This window comes from Pithys albifrons, chromosome 7, assembly GCF_047495875.1.
Source record: "Pithys albifrons albifrons isolate INPA30051 chromosome 7, PitAlb_v1, whole genome shotgun sequence".
In the NCBI taxonomy this organism is placed as follows: Eukaryota; Metazoa; Chordata; class Aves; order Passeriformes; family Thamnophilidae; genus Pithys; species Pithys albifrons.
Genome location: NC_092464.1, coordinates 59,606,703 through 59,626,967, shown reverse-complemented (window position 1 = coordinate 59,626,967; position 20,265 = coordinate 59,606,703). Strand labels below are relative to the sequence as shown.

Here is a 20,265-nt window from a genome sequence, read left to right as displayed (position 1 = left end):
TGCAGGTCCTCTGTGACAGCTGCCAGTGCCAGGGAAGGACCTCAAATAAACCTGAGCCTCCAGTGGCACTGGGTACTGATGGTCAGTCAATGCAGCTCAGCCTGAAACCCAAACAGTGTCCTTCAATATCTTGATTTTTCAGTAACCTCTTTCTATCAATTGAAATGATTCAATACTTTCAATGAAATGTCAATACAATTTCTGCCATGTCAGAATGAGAATTTTCAGGCTGTGTGTTGATTGCAGGAGAGTATTTATCAGAATCATAGAGGTGATGAGTCATTGCATCAGAGAATCACTTGGATTGGAAAAGCCCTCCAAGGTCACCCAGTCCAACCATAACCCAGCACTGCCAAGTCCACCAATGTCCCCAGGTCCACATCCCAGGTCCTTGGGAGTGTTTCACTGACAACAAGGAGAATTTTGGGTGGACACCTTTACACACACAGATATTGTTGTGTTCACACATCTCTGCCTGTGTTTGTGTGTGTGAATTAACTGTGATGTGAATGTTGTTATTGTGAATCTGTAACTGAGTCACTGTTGAGATTGCAGCAAATTCTGTGTAATCCCTTGATAACTGTTACATTGGTCAATGATTAAGTGCTATTAATCCCTTTTCCCCCTTTTGTATGCAAACCCTTTGCTTTCTGACCCTCTTCCATCCCAAGTCTCTGTTTAAATCATCCCCTTTCCTTCAAAAATATATGGGCTTTTTGAGGTTCACTTTGAACTTTTCCTTCTTACTTAAACTACCAAACTCCAATTAGTACAGGTCTTCCAGACATGAAGAGAAATAAAGGAAGAGAAATATTTTTTTCTTCTGCGTTTTAATGAGCCCCACTGTGTATTTGGAGATGAGTCCATGATTCTCAGGAAGTGAGAGAAGATTGAAAAAGTGACTCAAGAAGTCAGAAGGAAAACTCCAAGTCCCTTGAAGCACCAATGGGCCCCAGTGAGGGCAGGCACTGACAAAGCCTCCCTCCCTCCTGGCACAGCAGGTCCTGTCCCTCACAGGTGGCTCAGGGCTGTTTGTGGGGCAGTGGGATGGGAGGGGGAGGAACAACAAATGTGCAACTCTGTGCAACCCCTCCCAGCCTCCTCAGGGATGGGTGAGGAAGAAACAAAGTCCAGAACCTCAAAAGAAAGTTCCTTCTGCTGTTCTAAGTGGCAGAGGCAGCTGCCAGAGCCCAGGGGACAAAGCCCTGGGTGTCTTTGTGCCTTTCAGCCCTCCCAGAGCCCTTGGCCATCTGTCCTGCAGCCTGTGCTGCCCTGTCCCTGCTGCTCCTCTGGCCTTGCAGGCTGCACACACCCATCCTGCTTTGCCACCAGCCCTCCCAGCAGCATTTCTGTGCCCTCACTGATGTCTCTGCTCCATCTCTGGCTGTTCCCTGGAACACAAAGCCATGGGATGATACTGACTCCTTCTTGGTGAAACCTTGCACCACAAGGCTCCTCTCTGAGTGACATTTCTTTTTCCTCCCTTCCACTCAGAAACTTCCAAGCTGCACTTTGTGACTTTCTTTCTCTTTCCAGTACCAAGAAAAGCTCTGTCATCCTGGCAGAATCACAGAATATGCTGAGCTGGAAGAGGCCTGGAAGGATAATTGAGTCCAACCCTTATCCCTGCACAGGACCATCCCCAAGAGTCTCACCATGTGAGAATCATCCAAGTGCGTCTTGAGCTCTATCAGGCTTGGAGCTGTGACCAGTGCCCCATGGAGCCTGTCGAATGCCCAACCAGATCTTCCTTGGACCATCTCCAGTTCTTCCTCATTCCTCCACAATGGGGAACCTCAAACCCAGACACATCAGTCCAGATGTGTTACCCCAGGGCTCATTCAAAGGGGGTGACACCTCCCTTGTCTGGGTGGCCACACTCCCCCAAGGCAGCCTCATGTCCTGTTGTCCTTATTAACTTTGATCCTGAGCCCCTGTGCCACAGGACATCCCTCACACAGCCCAGCCCTCCTCCTCGGGGTCACTCCAGAGCTATTCAGGTCCCTGCCCTCATCTCTGGGTCATTGTGACCCCAGGGCAGGACTGGCCTCTTTGCCTTCTAAACCTCCAGCAGGTTTGTGTTGCCAGAGCCCGGAGGTCCTCAGGGCCCCTGAGAGGGACTCTCAGCTGGGGCAGCTCTCAGGGTGTGTGCACAGGTGGCTCAGCTGCCTCTGGGTGCCCAAGGCTGCTGCTGCCTGTCAGGGAGGTGACAGATGACCTGGCAGCCCCTTCCCAGCCACGGGCCCCTGGAGATGCTGAGGCACAGCTGACTCCTCACAGCATTGCCATCCATGGTGGGAAAGAAGCTGGAGAGGTGAGAAGAGCAGGGAAAAGGAGAGGGTGGGACCCCCAAAACTGATCAGGAGGTGGATGAGAATTGGGGGGATGATATTTAAGGGATGGGAGAAGAGGGAAAGTGTGAGCTGTGACCCCCAAACTGATCTTGGGGGGGCTTGGGGATTGAGGGGAGAATGGGAATGGAATAGACAGAGGGTGGAAAAGGAGGGGTGGGCTGGCAGGATGGACAGTCCCATGGGGGTCTTTGGTCAGACGGGGCTTGGAAAAGGGGACTCAGGGGTGGCTCCCTGAGCTCCCAATGTGCTGTGGGGTGCTGGGGCTGCTGGGCTGGGAGGGGGCACCGTGGGGCAGGGGGGAGTGGAAAGCTTAGACAAAGTTGATAACAAAAGAATTACTTATTACTAGAAATGATGAGATAAAATATGTTAATCAAAATTATTTATTACACAATATAAATCCTAAAACTACAGTAAGTGTGGTATAAGAGAGGACAGTGCACTGTCCTCAAGCAATTCTTGAAGCAATTCTACTAAAGCTACCAAAAAGGAAATAATTATTAATTAGCAATCGATGTAGCTCAGACAGCCCAAGGCTGCTGGGGAGAGCTCTGCTCTCAGCCTCCAGGAGTGACCTTAGCTGGGGTTCCCACCCAAGGGAGGAATCTCTACACACACCCGCCAGGAGGGGTTACCTGGGAAGAACCTGCCTCTGTGAAAGGAGTCTGGACTTTTATCATATAAAGGGATTGACTGACAGTCATTTGAGTCCAGTGGTTGCCTCACCATCAGGATGTTAATTAGGTGTTGAAGTCAGACCGATACATGTGCAAACAGGGCATTGTTTGCTTGAACATTCCAGCGGGGATGTCTGTTCTCTCAGCCCGGCGGGTAGACCTGTTCTCTTTCAGTTTTGTGGGTAGACCTGTTTGCTCTCAGTCGGCGGGTATTTTCAAGTCTCTAGGTAGACCTGTTCTCTCTTCCCGTCCACGGGTACTCCTCAGCCCGACGGGTAGACCTGTTCTAAGCACGGCTAGTACTGTTCGCTCAGTGGGGCAGGTAGACCTGGTCTCTCCTAGTCCGGCGGGTTGACTTGTTCACTTTTCCAGTCCAGCGGGAAGCCTTTTTAGTCTGGCGGGTTGACCTGATCACTACCTCAGTCCAGAGGGCAGACCTGTTTCACTGCGGCGGGTAGATCTGTTCTCTAAGCTCAGCCGGTAGACCTGCTGTCTCCGTCGGACTTTGCGCTTCAGCCGCTGGTTTCCGGAGCCTGGGCGTCCACGGGTAGACCTGGTAGCGGCGGCGGGCGGGTAGACCTGTTCTCTCTCACACCGCCACCCACACCCGCTCCCAAACCCGCTCCGGCCGCCCCGCCGGGACCGCCTTCCAACGGAGTGGGCGCTGCCAACCCAGGAACATCCCCGGGACAAGGGGAGGGGACAGTCACGATCCTCCTTTTCCTCTTCCTTTCCAGCGCTCCGACTGCGCGCCAGGAACTCTCGGGTGAGCGGGAAAACGGGGTGGGAAACGGGCAGAGGGGAAAAGAGGGGCTGGGACCCCAAACTGCACAGTGCCCTCCCAAGGGCCGTGCGGGCTGTGCCATGGAACACGAGAGCCGGGATGGGCCCGGCCAAAGCCCCCAAGGGCACCAGGATGTGCCGCTCCTTGGAGCCCGCGCTGGGGCTGCTGCAGGGCGGGGCCGGAGCTGCACACAGGGACGGCAAAGGGCCCCGACAAAGTGCTGCGGGACCCCCGAGCCGAGCCCCGAATAGCCTGGGGGGGCTCTGGGGGTTTGGGTTGTGTTCGGGGGATGGGTGGGGCTTGAGGGACCCCAAAGCTGAGCCGCCAATGCCCCCTGGGGGCTATTTGGGATATTGGGGGTCCCAGTGTCGGTTCCCGGCAGAGCCCCTTGGTGGGCGGGGGAATGCGGGGACCCCCCTTGGGGGGGTTGGTGTGCCTGGGTCAGGCCCTTCGTTGGCAGCCCGGAGAGGGGGGACACCCTAAACCCCAAAGTGGGGAGACCAGTGAGGGGGAACTCCTGGCAGGGTTTTTTGGGGGGCTCAATGTTTGTGGGTTTTGGGTTGAATTTCGGGGGTGCAGGGGGAACACAGTACTGGAAAAAAATATTCCAGGGCATCCCAGTGCCAAGGACAGGGGGGTGCAGGGGCTTGAATAAGTGGGTTGAGGGCTCCAGGCAGACCCTGTGCTTAGAAAAGGGCGGTCCAGGGTTCCCCGATGTTGGGGAAAGGGGATCATGGGTTACAGAGACCCAGAATGGCCAGGAAAGGGTGTTGAAGATGTCCCCCATTGTTCAGAAAAGGGGTGCCTGGGGTCTGGGAAATGCAGGAGTGGGGGTCCTGGGAGTCCCAGAGTCAAGGAAAAGGGGGATATGGGGGCTAGAAGTGGTGGGATGGCCAGGAAAGGGTGTGCAGGATAAGAGGGTGCATGAGCGTCCCAGTTCTGGAAATTGGGATCAGGAAGGTGCCAAGCTGAAGGACAGGGAGGATTAGGGGTGGGGAGAGGTGGTTTGGGGGTGCAGGGGGTCTCTGTGCCCAGAAAAGGGAAGTCCAGTGGGTGCCAGGGTAAAAGAAAAGGGAGTGTGGAGTCTGGGAGAGGTGGGATGGTGTTACAAACTGCTTAAATATCACAGAAGGAAGTTAGGTTCAAAATATTTTCCCCATCAAAATTAAAACTCAAACTAAGTTCTCCGTTAATTCAAAAAACTGTTTTTTTATTATCAAGAAATTGCTAAAAAATTCAAAAAGAGAGGGAAATAAGAACAGTTAGAAAAACACTAAGAATACTTTTTAGAACAACAAAAGAAGAGAGTTTATCATCAAAACCAACTATTTTTCTGCCAAGTTAGTGTGGGGGGGGGGGGATAAGCGATGTTGTGTCTGTTCCTGTAGGCAGAGGTGTGGAATGCAGCTCTTGCAGTGCAGATGTGATGCTCAGTCTGTGCTGCTCTCCCTTGTGCAGCAGGGCTGCTCCTCGCTCTCTGCAGAGCTCTCAGGCTCCGCGGAGCTGTCGCTCACGGGCAGCAGCGGCGCAGCCACCCCAGGCTGAACAGGGCCAGGGCTGGGTCAGCAGGAGCAGAACTGACGCAGGGAGCAAGGCAGAGCTCAGCTTTCTCCTTAGTCTGCAGGGAAGCCCATTGAGGAGATCATCCTGAGTGCCATCACACAGTCAGTGTGGGTTTGGGAAAGGCAGGTCCTGGTTGACAAACCTTATCACCCTCTATGACAAAATGACCCACTCAGGAGATGAGGGAAAGGCTGTGGATGTGTCTCTCTGGAATTCAGTCAAGCCTTTGGCACCACCTCCCACAGCATCTCCAGCAGAAACTGGCTGCTCATGTCTGGGATGAGGGAACTGTTTTCACCCTCAGTAAATTGGTGGACAACACCAAGGTGGGTGTGATTGTGGGTCTGCTGGAGGGCAGGAAAGTTCTGCAGAGGCGTCTGGACAAGCTGGATCAATAAGACCAAGTGTCAGATCCTGACCTTGGGTCCCAACAACCCCATGGAATACTCCAGGCTGGAGGCAGAGTTGCTGGAGAGCTGCTCAGCAGGAAGGGACTTGGGGGTGCTGCTGGAGAGTTGCTGGATATGAGTCAGAATATGCCCAAGTGGGCAAGAAGGCCAAAGGCATCTGGCCAGTGTAAGGAATAATGTGACCAGCAGGACCAGGACAGGGATTGTCCCTCTGTGCTGGGCACTGCTGAGGCCCCACCTCAAGTCCTGTGCTCAGTTCTGAGCCTCTCACTACAGAAAGGACATTGAGGGGCTGGAGCATGTCCAGAGAAGGGAATGGAACTGGAAAAGAGTCTGGAAAACATGTTGGATGAGGAACTGGTGTTCTTGAATCTGGAGAAGAGGAGGCTCAGGGAGGACCTCATTGCTCTCTTCAAAGACTCAAAAGGAGGTCTTAGTGAGCAGGGTTCTCCCTCTCTTCTGCCAAGCCTATAGGGACGGAAAGAGAGGGAACAGACTTGACTTGAGTATGTCAAGGATCTGATTAGATATTAAAAATATGTTTTTCACTGAGAGGGTGTTTATGCAATGAAATAATTAGCCCAGGGAGGTGGTGGTATCTTGAAGGGCTCATGTGTTGTATGGATGTGACATCTTGGAATACGGTTTAGGGATGATTCTAGTGGTGCTTGGATGACAGTTCGACTAGAAGACTTTGAAGGTCTCTTCCAGCCTTGATAAATCTGTAAGTCTCAGACCTGTCATCACTGCCTCCAAATTTCTGCTCAAAAAAACCCCAGGGGATGTTTTCACAGTCGTGTTCCTCAGTGGGACCCATTAGCACTGCAAGAAACTTTACAGTTTGAATCTCACTTTAACTTTCCTGAGGGTCTGATGTTCAGGGACTCAGCACCAAACCCCCCCGAGGGCCATTAAATGCCCTGGGCTGTTGCTGTGCTGCTGAGCTGGGCCGGGCTCCTGGCACACAGGGAGCTCCTGGCAAGCGGGCAGCGCTGCAGAGAGACAGCTCTGCCCAGGAGCAGCTCCTGTGCACAGCCCAGCAGGGCTCAGGGCACTGCCTGCACACACCGAGGGCACAGCAGGGAAGGGACAGAGATGAGAGGCAGCCTGGGCTGGGAGGGGACTGAGCTCTCATTAAAGGAGAAACCTCCACAGTATTTGAATGAAGAATTCTCTGTCTGCAGGAAAGTTAATCTTCCCTTCCTGCAGGGATCTCCTAAAGCTGGCACATCCCACAGCACCCAGGATCTTTCAGAAGGACTCCCACAGTACCTTCAGTGGAGAGGAGGTGACCATATGGCAGAGCAGGGCAGGACCTGCAGGCACCAAGGGCAGACAAGAGAAGTGAGAAAGAGGTTGAAGGTGTCCTGGAGTGGGAGGACAGGTGAGAGCTCTTCAGAAGAGGAATCTTCACAGCACTTTGCCAGGGTAAGTCTCTGGCTGCAGAGCACTGCAGGTGAGTTTCTGGAATTGTCTCTTACACCTGCCAAATGCCAGCAGTGACAGGACCTGCCAGGATGGCTCTCCTGGATTTCCTGGTGTGGAGCATCAGAGGCACAGGGCAAGAAGGTTCCCTTCTGGCAGAAATGGCTGTGGGGTGTGAGGGTGGGGGTGCAGCCAGGGGTGCCCAGAGCTCTCCTAAAGGGCAGGGTCCTGCAGCCCAGGGCTCTGTGTGCTGGGACAGGGATTCTGCTGCCTGCCAGAGACAGCTCAGCATGGCCAATGAGCTCCCCATGGCCCTGCAGGGAGAAGATGTGTGTGGAAGGAGTGACCCTCTCATGGCAGGGCAGGGATGAGCAGGGCAGGGATGTGGGTCATGTCTCTTGACCCACAAGACTTGACCTGCAGTGCAATAAAAATTTCAGGCATTTCAGACACCCACAACCACTGGTAACTGTGGCAGGTGCAACTGGGTGAACAAATACAAAGAATACCCTCAGCTGAATTCCTCAGCTGGGCAAATTGCAACCAGTAGGGCTGGAAGCTCTTTGATGTATCACGAGTACATTAATTTGAGCTCACCCTGCATTCTGAGTTCCCTCTCTCTGCAAGGCAAAAAGGACTCCTCAGGAGTCCATTACAGTGCCCCTGTTTTAATGGCCTCATCAGCCAACAAAACCCAGAGCTCAGGTGAGCAGGATGCAGAGAGGTCTTAAAAAGAGAGACCCTTATTGTCAAGTTGCTGTGAGACAATGTGTTTTGCTACAATAGTCAGAGCTAACTTAGTTCTGCCTTTTCCTCCTCAACAGACAACATTCCCCCAAGGCAGCAAATGTCCAACAGCAGCTCCGTCAGCCAGTTCCTCCTCCTGCCATTGGCAGACTCGCACCAGCTGCAGCTCCTGCACTTGTGGCTCTTCCTGGGCATCTTCCTGGCTGCCCTCCTGGGCAACGGCCTCATCATCAGCGCCGTAGCCTGCGACCACCACCTGCACACCCCCATGCACTTCTTCCTGCTCAACCTGTCCCTCACAGACCTGGGCTGCATCTGCACCACTGTCCCCAAAGCCATTCACAACTCCCTCTGGGACACCACAACCATCTCCTACACAGGATGTGCTTCACAGGTCTTTTTCTATGTCTTCTTCATTGGAACAGAGTTTTCCCTCCTCACCATCATGTGCTACGACCGCTACGTTGCCATCTGCAAACCCCTGCACTACGGGACCCTCCTGGGCAGCAGAGCTTGTGCCCACATGGCAGCAGCTGCCTGGGCCAGTGGCTTTCTCTACTCTCTGCTGCACACAGCCAATACATTTTCCCTGCCCCTGTGCCAAGGCAATGCCCTGGGCCAGTTCTTCTGTGAAATCTCTCAGATCCTCAAGCTCTCCTGCTCACACTCCTACCTCAGGGAACTTCGGCTTCTTGTGGCTAGTTTTTTTTTATTTATGGGATGTTTCATTTTCATAGTTTTCTCCTATGTGCAGATCTTCAGGGCTGTGCTGAGGATCCCCTCTGAGCAGGGACGGCACAAAGCCTTTTCCACGTGCCTCCCTCACCTGGCCGTGGTCTCCCTGTTTCTCAGCACTGGTACATTTGCTTGCCTGAAGCCTCCCTCCATGTCCTCCCCATCCCTGGACCTGGTGGTGGCACTTGTGTACTCGGTGGTGCCTCCAGCAGTGAATCCCCTCATCTACAGCCTGAGGAACCAGGAGCTGAAGGATGCTGTGAGGAAAATGATGACTGGATGCTTTTCAGCAGGAAGAGACTGCCTGCTTTGCTCTGTCAGTGGCACCCAGTGCATTTCATGAGAGACCAAGTCTGTCCGCTTATATAATTTTTCTTTTTTTCCCCTTCTAACTTTGTTCTTATAAAAAAAAAAAAAAGAAACTATTCATTTTATCCCAGTTAATTAGCCACCCAGTCTTTTGTGACCAAGGCCAAGGACTGCCCTGGGCATCCCATCAGAGGGGCCATTCCCCACCGTGGATGCTCCTGCCCTGGGATGGAGCTGCACAGGGAGCTGTGGGACCAGCTGTGGGGCAGTTGCAGGGCATGGCCAGGGATTTGGGGTGGTTGTGACCTCAGGGCAGGACCCACCAATTGGCCTTGTTGAACTTTATCCATCTGACCTGGGCCCATCGATCCAGCCTGTCCAGACCCCTCTGCAGAGCCTTCCTGCCCTCTGCACAACAAAGTAATTCATTCACTTTCTCTCTTTTACTCCTGCTCTGGATCAAGGGAACTTCTGACTTCAGTGAGTGACTCACTTTGCACAAAGAGCAAAATGGACAGAATTGGGGTAGGGAGCGCTTGGAGGGACCTTTAGATCTGTGCCTGACACATAACATGTTTTCCATTGGTCTAAAATTGCCTGCTGTGGAAAGTGGACGTCAGTGATGTGAACTTAAAATACAGCAGAGGAATTTCTTCTATTTTTGAGCTGTGCCTTCCTTTGGTTTTGTTTGCTGACAATACATGAACATCCCTGTGTGTCTCCTGCAGCTCTTTCTTCAAGTACAGCAGGTGGGAGTTGGTGCAGGTCCAGCCTTTAGTGGAGGAAGCTCAGATTGCACAAGGCTGCTTTGAGTGCCAGGGATGTGATGAGGGTAATGGTGGGGTGGGGATTAGGGATAAAGTCTGATGGATTGTCAGACAAAAAGGGTCTTGATTTTCATATCTATTCACACTGAATTAGGAGATGCTCTGGGTCAATATCAATAGAGAATTGCTGATAATAATGTATAAACAGGCAAAAATAAACAGGCCACACAAAAGACATTTTTGCTTGTGGCTTTTTTTTGTTTTTAAAGTATAAGATTCACTTTGAATGCATTTCTGAGATCTCTGTAATTGACCACAGAAGATTTGAAAATGTAAAAGTAAATTATTCCCAGAGGTTTGTTTTGTTAAAATGCCATCACTGAAAAGAGACCATGAAGGGAAAGAGCAGACAAGGAGACCATCCCTGGTGCTTGGGAACAATATCAATTAGGGTTTGCTGCTCTCAGTGTATAAACAGGAAAAAGGAAATGGGACAAAAAGTTATTGTTCTTCATTTCTTCGTCACTGTAGTACACTCACTTTGAATACACTTCTGGTATCTGTCTAATGAAGCACAAAAGAATTGAAGACTTAATATTAAATTATTCCCAAAGGCTTGTCTTGTTAGGATGTTTTGAATGTTAATGAGCACTCTGGCACTGAATTCCTGAACTGAAGATTTGAAAACTGAACAAACCTCTAAAAAAGGAAAATTCATCATCAAACCTTCAAGTTCCTGAGAGTGTCAGCAAGCCCCACTGAGGTCATGACTGAAAAGAGACCCCGGAGGGAATGAGCAGACAAGAAGACCCTCCCTGGGGCTGGGGAAGCAGCAACTCAGAGTCCCTTCCACAGCCAGGCCTCCAGGGACACACCTGAAGGAGCAGCAGAGCAGGGTCTGGGCTTTGTCTTTGTTTCCTGGACACCCTGGGCAAGGGGCCCCAGGGCAATTGTCACAGATCACCCCCTGCAAACACCATTCCCAGCACTGGCCTCTCACCCACCACTGACAGGTTGTTTGTCCCTCCATGAGGACACCAAATGAGCAGCTCACAAGGCCATGCTGCAATTGTACAGAGGAGACTTCAGCATGCACAGTGTGTATGTGGGGGAGATGAACCCAAGAGAACACAAACACCATCACCTAATCCTGGAGATGCTGGGAAGGGCTGTGGGACACATAGTGTCTCGAGGTCACTTCACTCTGGGCCCCACATCCCCTGGAAACCCCCCAGGATGCAGCACTGGGATGTGCTTCTGAGCACAGAGCTCCCCCTGTGCCCATCCCTCAGGCCGTGGGGCATCTCAGAGAGGGGCAGAGCAGGTGACAATCCACAGTGCTGAGGTGCCTCCAGCCCCCAGCAGTGGCAGTGAGAGCCCAGGGAGAGACTGTGACTCCTGCAATGATCTCCCCATGGGTGTAAAAGGGAAAGACTCTCTGATCACCCCTGGGTGCATGAGAATCCCACAATCCCAGTTCAGAGGTGGATGCCTTGCTGGACCTCGACATTTCTGTGAGTGACTCCAGGAACAAACTCCACTGGCCCAGTGAGATTCATCTCCGTGGTCTTGGACAGTTCATTGCAAGTGCTCCTGAACTGCGGCATCACCCTTGCCTGGGATTCTGGGCTGTGCTCTCAAAAGGACCAGAGCAATCTGAGAGGTTCTGGGGTCCTTGGAAAACGCAGATGCCAAGCCCATCTTTAAGAGGAGCAAAATGAGAATGGGGAGAATTACAGGCTGCCCATCAAGCCGCTCTATCACTGCCCTTCCCAGATGGACAGGGGAGAGAGAATAAGGTGGAAAATGACTCCTGGGTTGGGATAAGGCACTTTACTAAATCAAAAGCCAAAGTTTGCACACAAAGAAAGAGGAAAATGACAAGATTTATTCTCTACTTCCCATCATCAGTGATGTCTGGCCATGTCCCAGCAAGCCAGGCTTCAGCACACGGAGCAGCTGCTCAGCAGGGAAACATTGGAAACAATGAATGCCCCCCTTCCTTCTCCTTTCCTCAGCTTTTATATCTGAGCTGACATCCCATGGTCTGGAATACCCCTCTGGTCACTCTGGCTCAGTTGGCCTGGCTGTGTTTCCTCCCAGGATCTCGCCCTCAGTTGGGGAAGGAACGTTGCAGTGCTGGGGCTGTGCCAGCCCTGCTCAGCAGTAGCCAATACATTGGTGTGTTCTCAGCACCTTTCCAGCTCCCAACACAAAGCACAGCACTGGGAGGGCTGCTGTGGGGAAATGAGCTCCAGCTCACCCAGACCCAAAATATTTCCACAGTGTTCGGTGCTGTCCCAGGTTTCCTTTAGTTCTGTGAGGCCCTGCAGTGTCCAGGTGACATCCTGGTTCCCTGAGGTTCCACAGTGTGACAATGACCCCTTAATTCTATGAAGTTAAAAACTGTCTCAAGACCCCTTTTGTTCCAAGAGGCCCCACATGTCACAATGAACCCTTTGGTTCCGTGAGCTCTGCAGTGTCCCAGGATACCTTTCGTTTCTTCAGGCCCTGCAGTGTCCCAATGGCCCCTTGTTTCCATGAGTTTCCACAGTGTCCCAGAGTCCCTTTTGTTCCATGAGACCCTGAAAGGTCAAAATTGCCCCTGGGTTCCATAAGTTTCTGTAGTGTTACAATTGCACGATGATTCCATCAGATTCCAAAATATTCCAGGATTTCTTTTAATCCATGAGACCCTGCAGTGTCATAATGGACCCTTGATTCCATGAATTTCTGCAGTGTCCCAGGGTTCCTTGCAGTCCATGAGGCCCTGGAGTGTCACAATGATCCCTGGATTCCATGAGGCTCCACAGGGTCACAAAGGGCTTCTGTTTCCTTGAGGTCCTGCAGGGTCACAATGGAACTTTGATTCCATGAGGTTCCCAAGTGTCAGAATGGCCCCTTGGTTCCAAGGCTTTCCACAGTGTCCCAGGGTCCCTTTGGTTCCTGAGAGAAGATTGCTGGGGGTGAAATTAGGAGTATCAAGTTATCCTCACAGAAGTTGCAATGGTACACAAATTATAGGTAAAGGTCCATCAGGAGTGTTTGCAAAGTCAGTGTTTCAACACCCTCAGCATTATCTGAACTTGGTTTTACCTCACCAAAATCTTTCATCTCTGTTGGCCAAGCCCCCATTCCCTCCCCCAGATATCCCATCCCTTTTGTCTCAGTTCCTCCTGACCTCCCCAAATTTTTCACCTGATTGGGCTCAGCTTTGTGACACCCTTCATGATCCCTGAGCATCTGCCTGCCCAGCTTGGCCAGTCAGTTCTGGGAACACACCTGACAGCCCAGCCCCCAAGGGGACAGGATGTTCTGCTGTGCTGGAGAGGACCCTCCTCAGCCTGGCCAGCAGTGCTGCAGGGGGGGATTCCCTGCCCCTCCCCAGCTGGTCCTTCCTGCCCAGCAGCTCCTGTTCCAGAAGGGCTCACAGACACTCTGGGGGACTTTTCATACTTGGGTCCTTGAGCTGCCCTGGGGCATCTCTGGGGCAGTGGCCAACTCTGTGACTGCTCTGGGAAGTGTGCTGGTTTGAAGGTGAACCAGCAGGGGAAATGAACTCACCACGAGAGAGATTATAAGTCAGAGCTAAAATTTAATAATAATATTACAATAACAACACTGATACACAAGGGAAATTGCTTTCAACTCACAATACCCCAGCAGTATAACCCAGTGTCCTGGGGCACAAACCCAAGGGGGTTTGTTTGCCCTTCTGCTGAGACCCCTGTGGCTCCCCCAAGTCCAGAGCAAAAGGAAAAGAAAAACCTGTTGGTGCAGGCGAGGGCTGTGGTCTGGGCGAGAGCGGTGATCTCCTGCTGTCGAGGTCCTGCTGCTGCTCTGGATCCGACGAGAAGGTCCTGAGGTCTTCTTACCCACCACTTATGTACCCTCAGGGAGCACTCAGTCCCTCCCCCTGGGCGGGGACTCACACAATGGGTGATTAACTCTGGGAGCCAGGGGGTGTTGAGCTGTTGATGGCCCATTAGCAGCTCCGCCCCCCTCAGGCTGGGTGTGAAGTGATAATGGCTCCCTGGGCAGCTGCTGCTAATGGCCCATTGTCCTTGGGGAATGAATAGAGGGGGTGGAATACACAGGTTTGATCACCACCACACAGGGTTAGCTGGTCCCTCCAGCTGAACTAGGACATTATCCACCCCTTATTCCACTCCATCTAGTCATTCCCAAATTAACCCCCTTTTTTACCTATACATATATATACACATATATACAATGAAACATTACAAACTCTTCTCGCTCAAAATTAGGTCCCCTTGTGGTACACAACGTGTTTCTCCATCTTTTTGCATTACCCACCAAGTGCAACCAGGTCCTTGAGCAAAGACAATCCCTCGGGTGGGTTTGCCTTTGTTTGAGGTGGGACTAACCCAAACAGTCTTTCCTAACATACCTCTCATATGGACCACAGGGACTTTATCTCCATCTACAGTATTCAAGAGTTCTGATTGGGCAGGGCCAGCTCGATTGATGGAGCCCCAGGTGTTGACCAACCAGGTGGCCTTTGCCAAATGCAGCTCCCAGTGTTTGAAAGTTCCCCCACCCAACGCCTTCAAGGTTGTTTTCAGCAGTCCATTACATCGCTCAACTTTCCCGGCAGCTGGAGCATGGTAGGGGATATGATACACCCACTCAATGCCGTGCTCTCTGGCCCAGGTGTCTATGAGGCTGTTCTTGAAGTGGGTGCCGTTGTCAGACTCTATTCTTTCTGGTGTGCCGTGTCTCCACAGGACTTGTTTCTCAAGGCCCAGGATGGTATTCCGGGCAGTGGCGTGAGATACGGGGTATGTCTCCAGCCATCCAGTGGTTGCCTCTACCATGGTCAGCACGTAGCGCTTGCCTTGGCGTGTTTGGGGAAGTGTGATGTAGTCAACTTGCCAGGCTTCCCCATACCTGTATTTCGACCACCGTCCACCATACCATAGAGGCTTCACCCGCTTGGCCTGCTTGATGGCAGCACATGTGTCACAGTCATGGATAACCTGTGAGACACTGTCCATGGTTAGATCCACCCCTCGGTCACGAGCCCATCTGTATGTCGCATCTCTGCCCTGATGACCAGAGGCATCATGGGCCCATCGGGCTAGAAACAATTCACCTTTATGCTGCCAGTCCAGATCTACCTGAGAGACTTCAATCCTGGCAGCTCGATCCACCTGCTCGTTGTTACGATGCTCCTCATTAGCCCGGCTCTTGGGTACATGAGCATCTACGTGACGGACCTTCACACTCAGCTTCTCTACCCGGGCAGCGATGTCCTGCCACATCTCAGCCGCCCAGATGGGTTTCCCTTTGCGCTGCCAGCTGGCCTTTCTCCAGCGCTCCAGCCATCCCCACAGAGCATTGGCCACCATCCACAAGTCAGTGTAAAGGTAGAGTCTTGGCCACTTCTCTCGTTCGGCGATATCCAAAGCCAGCTGAACAGCTTTCAGCTCTGCGACCTGACTTGATCCACCTTGTCCTTCAGTCGCTTCTGCAACTCGACGTGTAGGACTCCATACAGCTGCTTTCCATTTCCGGCTTGTCCCTACAATGCGGCAGGAGCCATCTGTGAAGAGAGCATATCGCTTCTCCTCTTCTGGTAGCTGGTTATATGGTGGGGCCTCCTCAGCTCGTGTCACCTGCTCCTCTTCTTCTTCAGAGGACAATCCGAAACTCTCACCTTCCGGCCAGTTGGTGATGATTTCCAAAATCCCAGGGCGATTAGGATTCCCTATCCGGGTTCGCTGCGTGATCAGAGCGATCCACTTACTCCATGTGGCATCAGTGGCGTGATGGGTAGAAGGAGCTTTTCCTTTGAACATCCAGCCCAACACTGGTAGTTGGGGTGCCAGGATGAGCTGTGCCTCAGTGCCAATCACTTCTGAGGCAGCTCGAACTCCTTCATAAGCTGCCAGGATCTCTTTCTCAGTTGGGGTGTAGCTGGCCTCAGATCCTTTGTATCCCCGGCTCCAGAATCCCAGCGGTCGTCCTCGAGTCTCCTCAGGTACTTTCTGCCAGAGGCTCCAGGATGGGCCATTCTCCCCGGCTGCAGTGTAGAGCACATTCTTCACATCCTGTCCTGTCCTGACTGGCCCAAGGGCTACTGCATGGGTAATCTCCTGTTTAATCTGCTCAAAGGCTTGTTGTTGTTCAGGGCCCCACTGGAAATCATTTTTCTTCCGTGTCACAAGGTAGAGAGGGCTTACAATCTGACTGTACTCAGGGATATGCATCCTCCAAAAGCCCACGGCGCCTAGGAAAGCCTGAGTTTCCTTCTTGCTGGTCGGTGGGGACATAGCTGCTATTTTGTTGATCACCTCTGTTGGAATCTGACGACGCCCGTCTTGCCACTTCACTCCTAGGAACTGAATTTCCTGAGCAGGTCCCTTGACCTTACTTCGTTTAATGGCAAAACCAGCTCTTAGGAGAATCTGGATTATCTTCTTTCCTTTCTCATAAACCTCCCCTGCTGAGTTCCCCCATACAATGATGTCATCGATGTACTGTAGATGTTCTGGAGCCTCACCCTTTTCCAATGCAGTCTGGATCAGTCCATGGCAAATGGTGGGACTGTGTTTCCACCCCTGGGGCAGTCGATTCCAGGTGTACTGCACCCCCTTCCAGGTGAAAGCAAACTGCGGCCTGCACTCTGCTGCCAACGGAATGGAGAAAAAGGCATTGGCAATGTCGATGGTGGCACCACTTGGCTGCCTTGGACTCCAGCTCATATTGAAGCTCCAGCATGTCCGGCACAGTGGCACTCAGGGGGGGTGTGACCTCATTGAGACCACGGTAATCCACCGTCAGCCTCCACTCTCCACTGGACTTTCGTACTGGCCATATGGGGCTATTAAAGGGTGAGTGAGTCTTGCTGACCACCCCTTGGCTCTCCAGCTCACGAATCATCTTGTGTATGGGGGTCACAGAGTCTCGGTCAGTGCGGTATTGCCGACGGTGCACTGTGGCTGTGGCCAGCGGTACCAATTGTTCTTCAACTTTCAGCAGTCCTACAGCAGAAGGGTCCTCTGAGAGGCCAGGCAAGGTGCTCAGCTGTCTGATTTCCTCTGTCTCCACAGCAGCTATGCCAAAGGCCCAACGCAGTCCCTTTGGGTCTTTGAAATATCCATTCCTTAGGTAGTCTATGCCAAGGATACATGGGGCTTCTGGACCAGTCACAATGGGGTGTCTATGCCATTCCTTGCCAGTCAAGCTGACTTCAGCTTCCAGTACAGTCAGCTGTTGGGATCCCCCTGTTACCCCAGAAATAGAGATGGATTCTGCCCCAACGTATCCTGATGGCATCAACGTGCATTGTGCACCAGTGTCCACTAAAGCTTTGTATTTCTGTGGGTCTGATGAGCCAGGCCACCGAATCCACACAGTCCAATAAACCCGATTGTCCCTCTCCTCTACCTGGCTAGAGGCAGGGCCCCCCTAGTTCTGGTCATGGTATTCACTGCGCTCTCCCTGTGAATATGACCGGGAGGTTCCTTCAAGAGGATCGGGCATAACATCATCATTCCTATACTGTCTGGAACCTTGCCCACGAGAGACCGGAGCAGCCTTCAACCTTGAAGAATTGCCTGTGTTAGTTGTGCCTCTTTGCAATTCACGTACCCGAGCTGCTAAGGAAGAGGTGGGTTTCCCATCCCACTTCCTCATATCTTCTCCATGCTCATGGAGGTAAAACCACAGATTGCCGCGTGGAGTGTACCCTTTCTCCTTAGCTGGGAGACGCCTGCTTCTGATGGCGGAGACTCTTGTTTGTTCTGGAGAGATATGGAAGAGTCCTTCCTTAATCTTCTCTTCCAGTTCAGCCAGTTTTGTTTCCACAGCTGAGACGTGGGCTCGTAATGGAGCAGTGACAGTGTCCCCATAAATCCTGAGTTTGCTGACCAGTGCACCCACCTTGTCTTCTCCCTCTCTCCACTGCAATGTTGCAAGGTAGCGAGAATACATTTCTGGCCCAAGTCGTGCAAATTTTAACCACATCTGGGATGTGCACTGGACACCATCTGGACTTTTAGGGAATCTCTCATCCTCTGAAAAGATTATCTCCAGTACGGCTAATTCCCTTAAGCACCGGATACCTTGTTCCATCGTGTTCCACTGTCCTTGCTGTACGTGGAGGTCCTCCTTACAAAGATATCTCTCCCTCACGCTTGACAACAGTCGCCGCCAGAGGCTGAGAGTTTCCTGTCTCTTTCCAATGCCCTGATCAATGACAACATCTCGAGACAGGGATCCCAGCTGCCTTGCCTCACTCCCATCTAGAATTGTATCATTGGCTGCAGCATCCCAGATTCGAAGTAGCCAGGTCAAGATGGACTCATTTGCCTGTCGTGTGAACTCTCTCCGGAGCTCACGCAGCTCTCCCAGGGATAGGGACCGGGTGATTATTTCTGGCTCCATTTCTTCTGCTTGAGATGAAGGTCCTGACTCTTCCTCGTCATGCACTATACGAACTGATTTGGTCTTTGATTTTCTTTTCTGGACAGGGGCAACTGCTATCGGTTTCTGTTGTCCTTCTGGCTCCTCCATGGTTTGCGTGGACATGGTGCTGGTTGATGTATCTCTCTTCCTCTCTGGCTCAGTCATGGTCTGGGTGGACATGGCGCTAGTTGATGTATCTCTCTTCCTCTCTGGCTCAGTCATGGTCTGGGTGGACATGGCGCTAGTTGATATATCTCTCTTCCTCGCTGGCTCAGTCATGGTCTGGGTGGACATGGCGCTAGTTGATGTATCTCTCTTCCTCTCTGGCTCAGTCATGGTCTGGGTGGACATGGCGCTAGTTGATATATCTCTCTTCCTCGCTGGCTCAGTCATGGTCTGGGTGGACATGGCGCTAGTTGATGTATCTCTCTTCCTCTCTGGCTCAGTCATGGTCTGGGTGGACATGGTGCTGGTGGGTTTGCTCCTTTTCTCCTCCTCCTGATGATGCTGTACCACACCAAGCAGTGTGCGGTAGGCAGTGGCCAGGGCCCAGCAGGTTGCTGTGAGCTGCACATCTCTGGGACTACCAGAGCATCTTCCTTTCACATAGCTTAGCATTTTGGCAGGGTCCTGCAGTTGTTCCGGGGTGAATTTCCAGATCATTTGAGGAGAGAAGGTCTCCAAATACTGGCCCATATCTTCCCACTTCCCGTGCCACTCAACATCATCCGCTCCCAGGGCAGGCCTCCAGCAAGTCTCCTTAGAGAGCCCAGTTCTGACCCTAAACATGGTGTATACAGTACAGAGGAGACAAAGCAACACTAACAGCAGGATTATGCTGTCCCTAACATCAAAAGGAAGCTCAATATTTTCAGTGATTGTTGTAGCAGAGGTGAAAAGGTGGAAGTAACCATCTCTGCCTGTTTTCCCCACAGTCTGGGTGCTATTTTTAATGAGACCCCAGAGGTAACAACCCAAACCAGGACAGGCAGAACAGACTGAATATACATTCACAATGAAATTCATTGCTTCTGATGTTATGACAACATAAACATAGTATATTAATAAAGCAATTTTGATCCTTCTCCCTGGTATTAAAGAGAGCATCAAAACAGGCACATAGTTCCCCATGTGTCGAAATATGAACAGGCCCAGATACACCATCCACATGAATACATCAAGCAACATGGTAGTCAGGGAGTTTCTGTACCCAAATACACAAAATGAAATTGTAGTTCTGACTTCTCTCTCGTGCCCCACGTTGGGCGCCAAAAGATGTGCTGGTTTGAAGGTGAACCAGCAGGGGAAATGAACTCACCACGAGAGAGATTATAAGTCAGAGCTAAAATTTAATAATAATATTACAATAACAACACTGATACACAAGGGAAATTGCTTTCAACTCACAATACCCCAGCAGTATAACCCAGTGTCCTGGGGCACAAACCCAAGGGGGTTTGTTTGCCCTTCTGCTGAGACCCCTGTGGCTCCCCCAAGTCCAGAGCAAAAGGAAAAGAAAAACCTGTTGGTGCAGGCGAGGGCTGTGGTCTGGGCGAGAGCGGTGATCTCCTGCTGTCGAGGTCCTGCTGCTGCTCTGGATCCGACGAGAAGGTCCTGAGGTCTTCTTACCCACCACTTATGTACCCTCAGGGAGCACTCAGTCCCTCCCCCTGGGCGGGGACTCACACAATGGGCGATTAACTCTGGGAGCCAGGGGTTGTTGAGCTGTTGATGGCCAATTAGCAGCTCCGCCCCCCTCAGGCTGGGTGTGAAGTGATAATGGCTCCCTGGGCAGCTGCTGCTAATGGCCCATTGTCCTTGGGGAATGAATAGAGGGGGTGGAATACACAGGTTTGATCACCACCACACAGGGTTAGCTGGTCCCTCCAGCTGAACTAGGACAGAAGTCATGGCCTGAAGCCAGGAGTGTGGGTTTTAGGAGGTAGTTGAAACGTCTGCAGACAAGAAATCCTGGTAATTGTTGAAGACTTCCTGGTTATCATTATGATGTGCTGTTTATTTTTAATTTCAAGACTTTTTTCATAATTTTCTTTTTACTGA

At 51.8% G+C, this 20,265-nt stretch overlaps 2 protein-coding genes across 3 annotated transcripts in view; one reads left to right on the top strand and one right to left on the bottom strand.

Moving 5' to 3' along the window:
* Window positions 1-20,265, bottom strand: part of LOC139673816 (zinc finger protein 850-like) — a 554,262-nt gene that overhangs the window by 243,131 nt on the left and 290,866 nt on the right. The gene's annotated exons all lie outside the window — the stretch shown is intronic.
* LOC139673877 (olfactory receptor 14C36-like) lies at window positions 3,766-9,815 on the top strand. 2 transcript variants are annotated; one of them, XM_071559809.1, is made up of 3 exons: window positions 3,766-3,797; window positions 6,973-7,216; window positions 8,038-9,815. In XM_071559809.1, exon 3 carries the CDS (start codon window positions 8,061-8,063, stop codon window positions 9,036-9,038), a length of 978 nt encoding a protein of 325 aa, XP_071415910.1. In that variant the 5' UTR covers window positions 3,766-3,797; window positions 6,973-7,216; window positions 8,038-8,060; the 3' UTR covers window positions 9,039-9,815. The 2 variants fall into 2 exon arrangements, with proteins under 2 accessions (XP_071415910.1, XP_071415909.1); XM_071559808.1 differs by having other exon boundaries at window positions 3,769-3,797; window positions 6,998-7,216.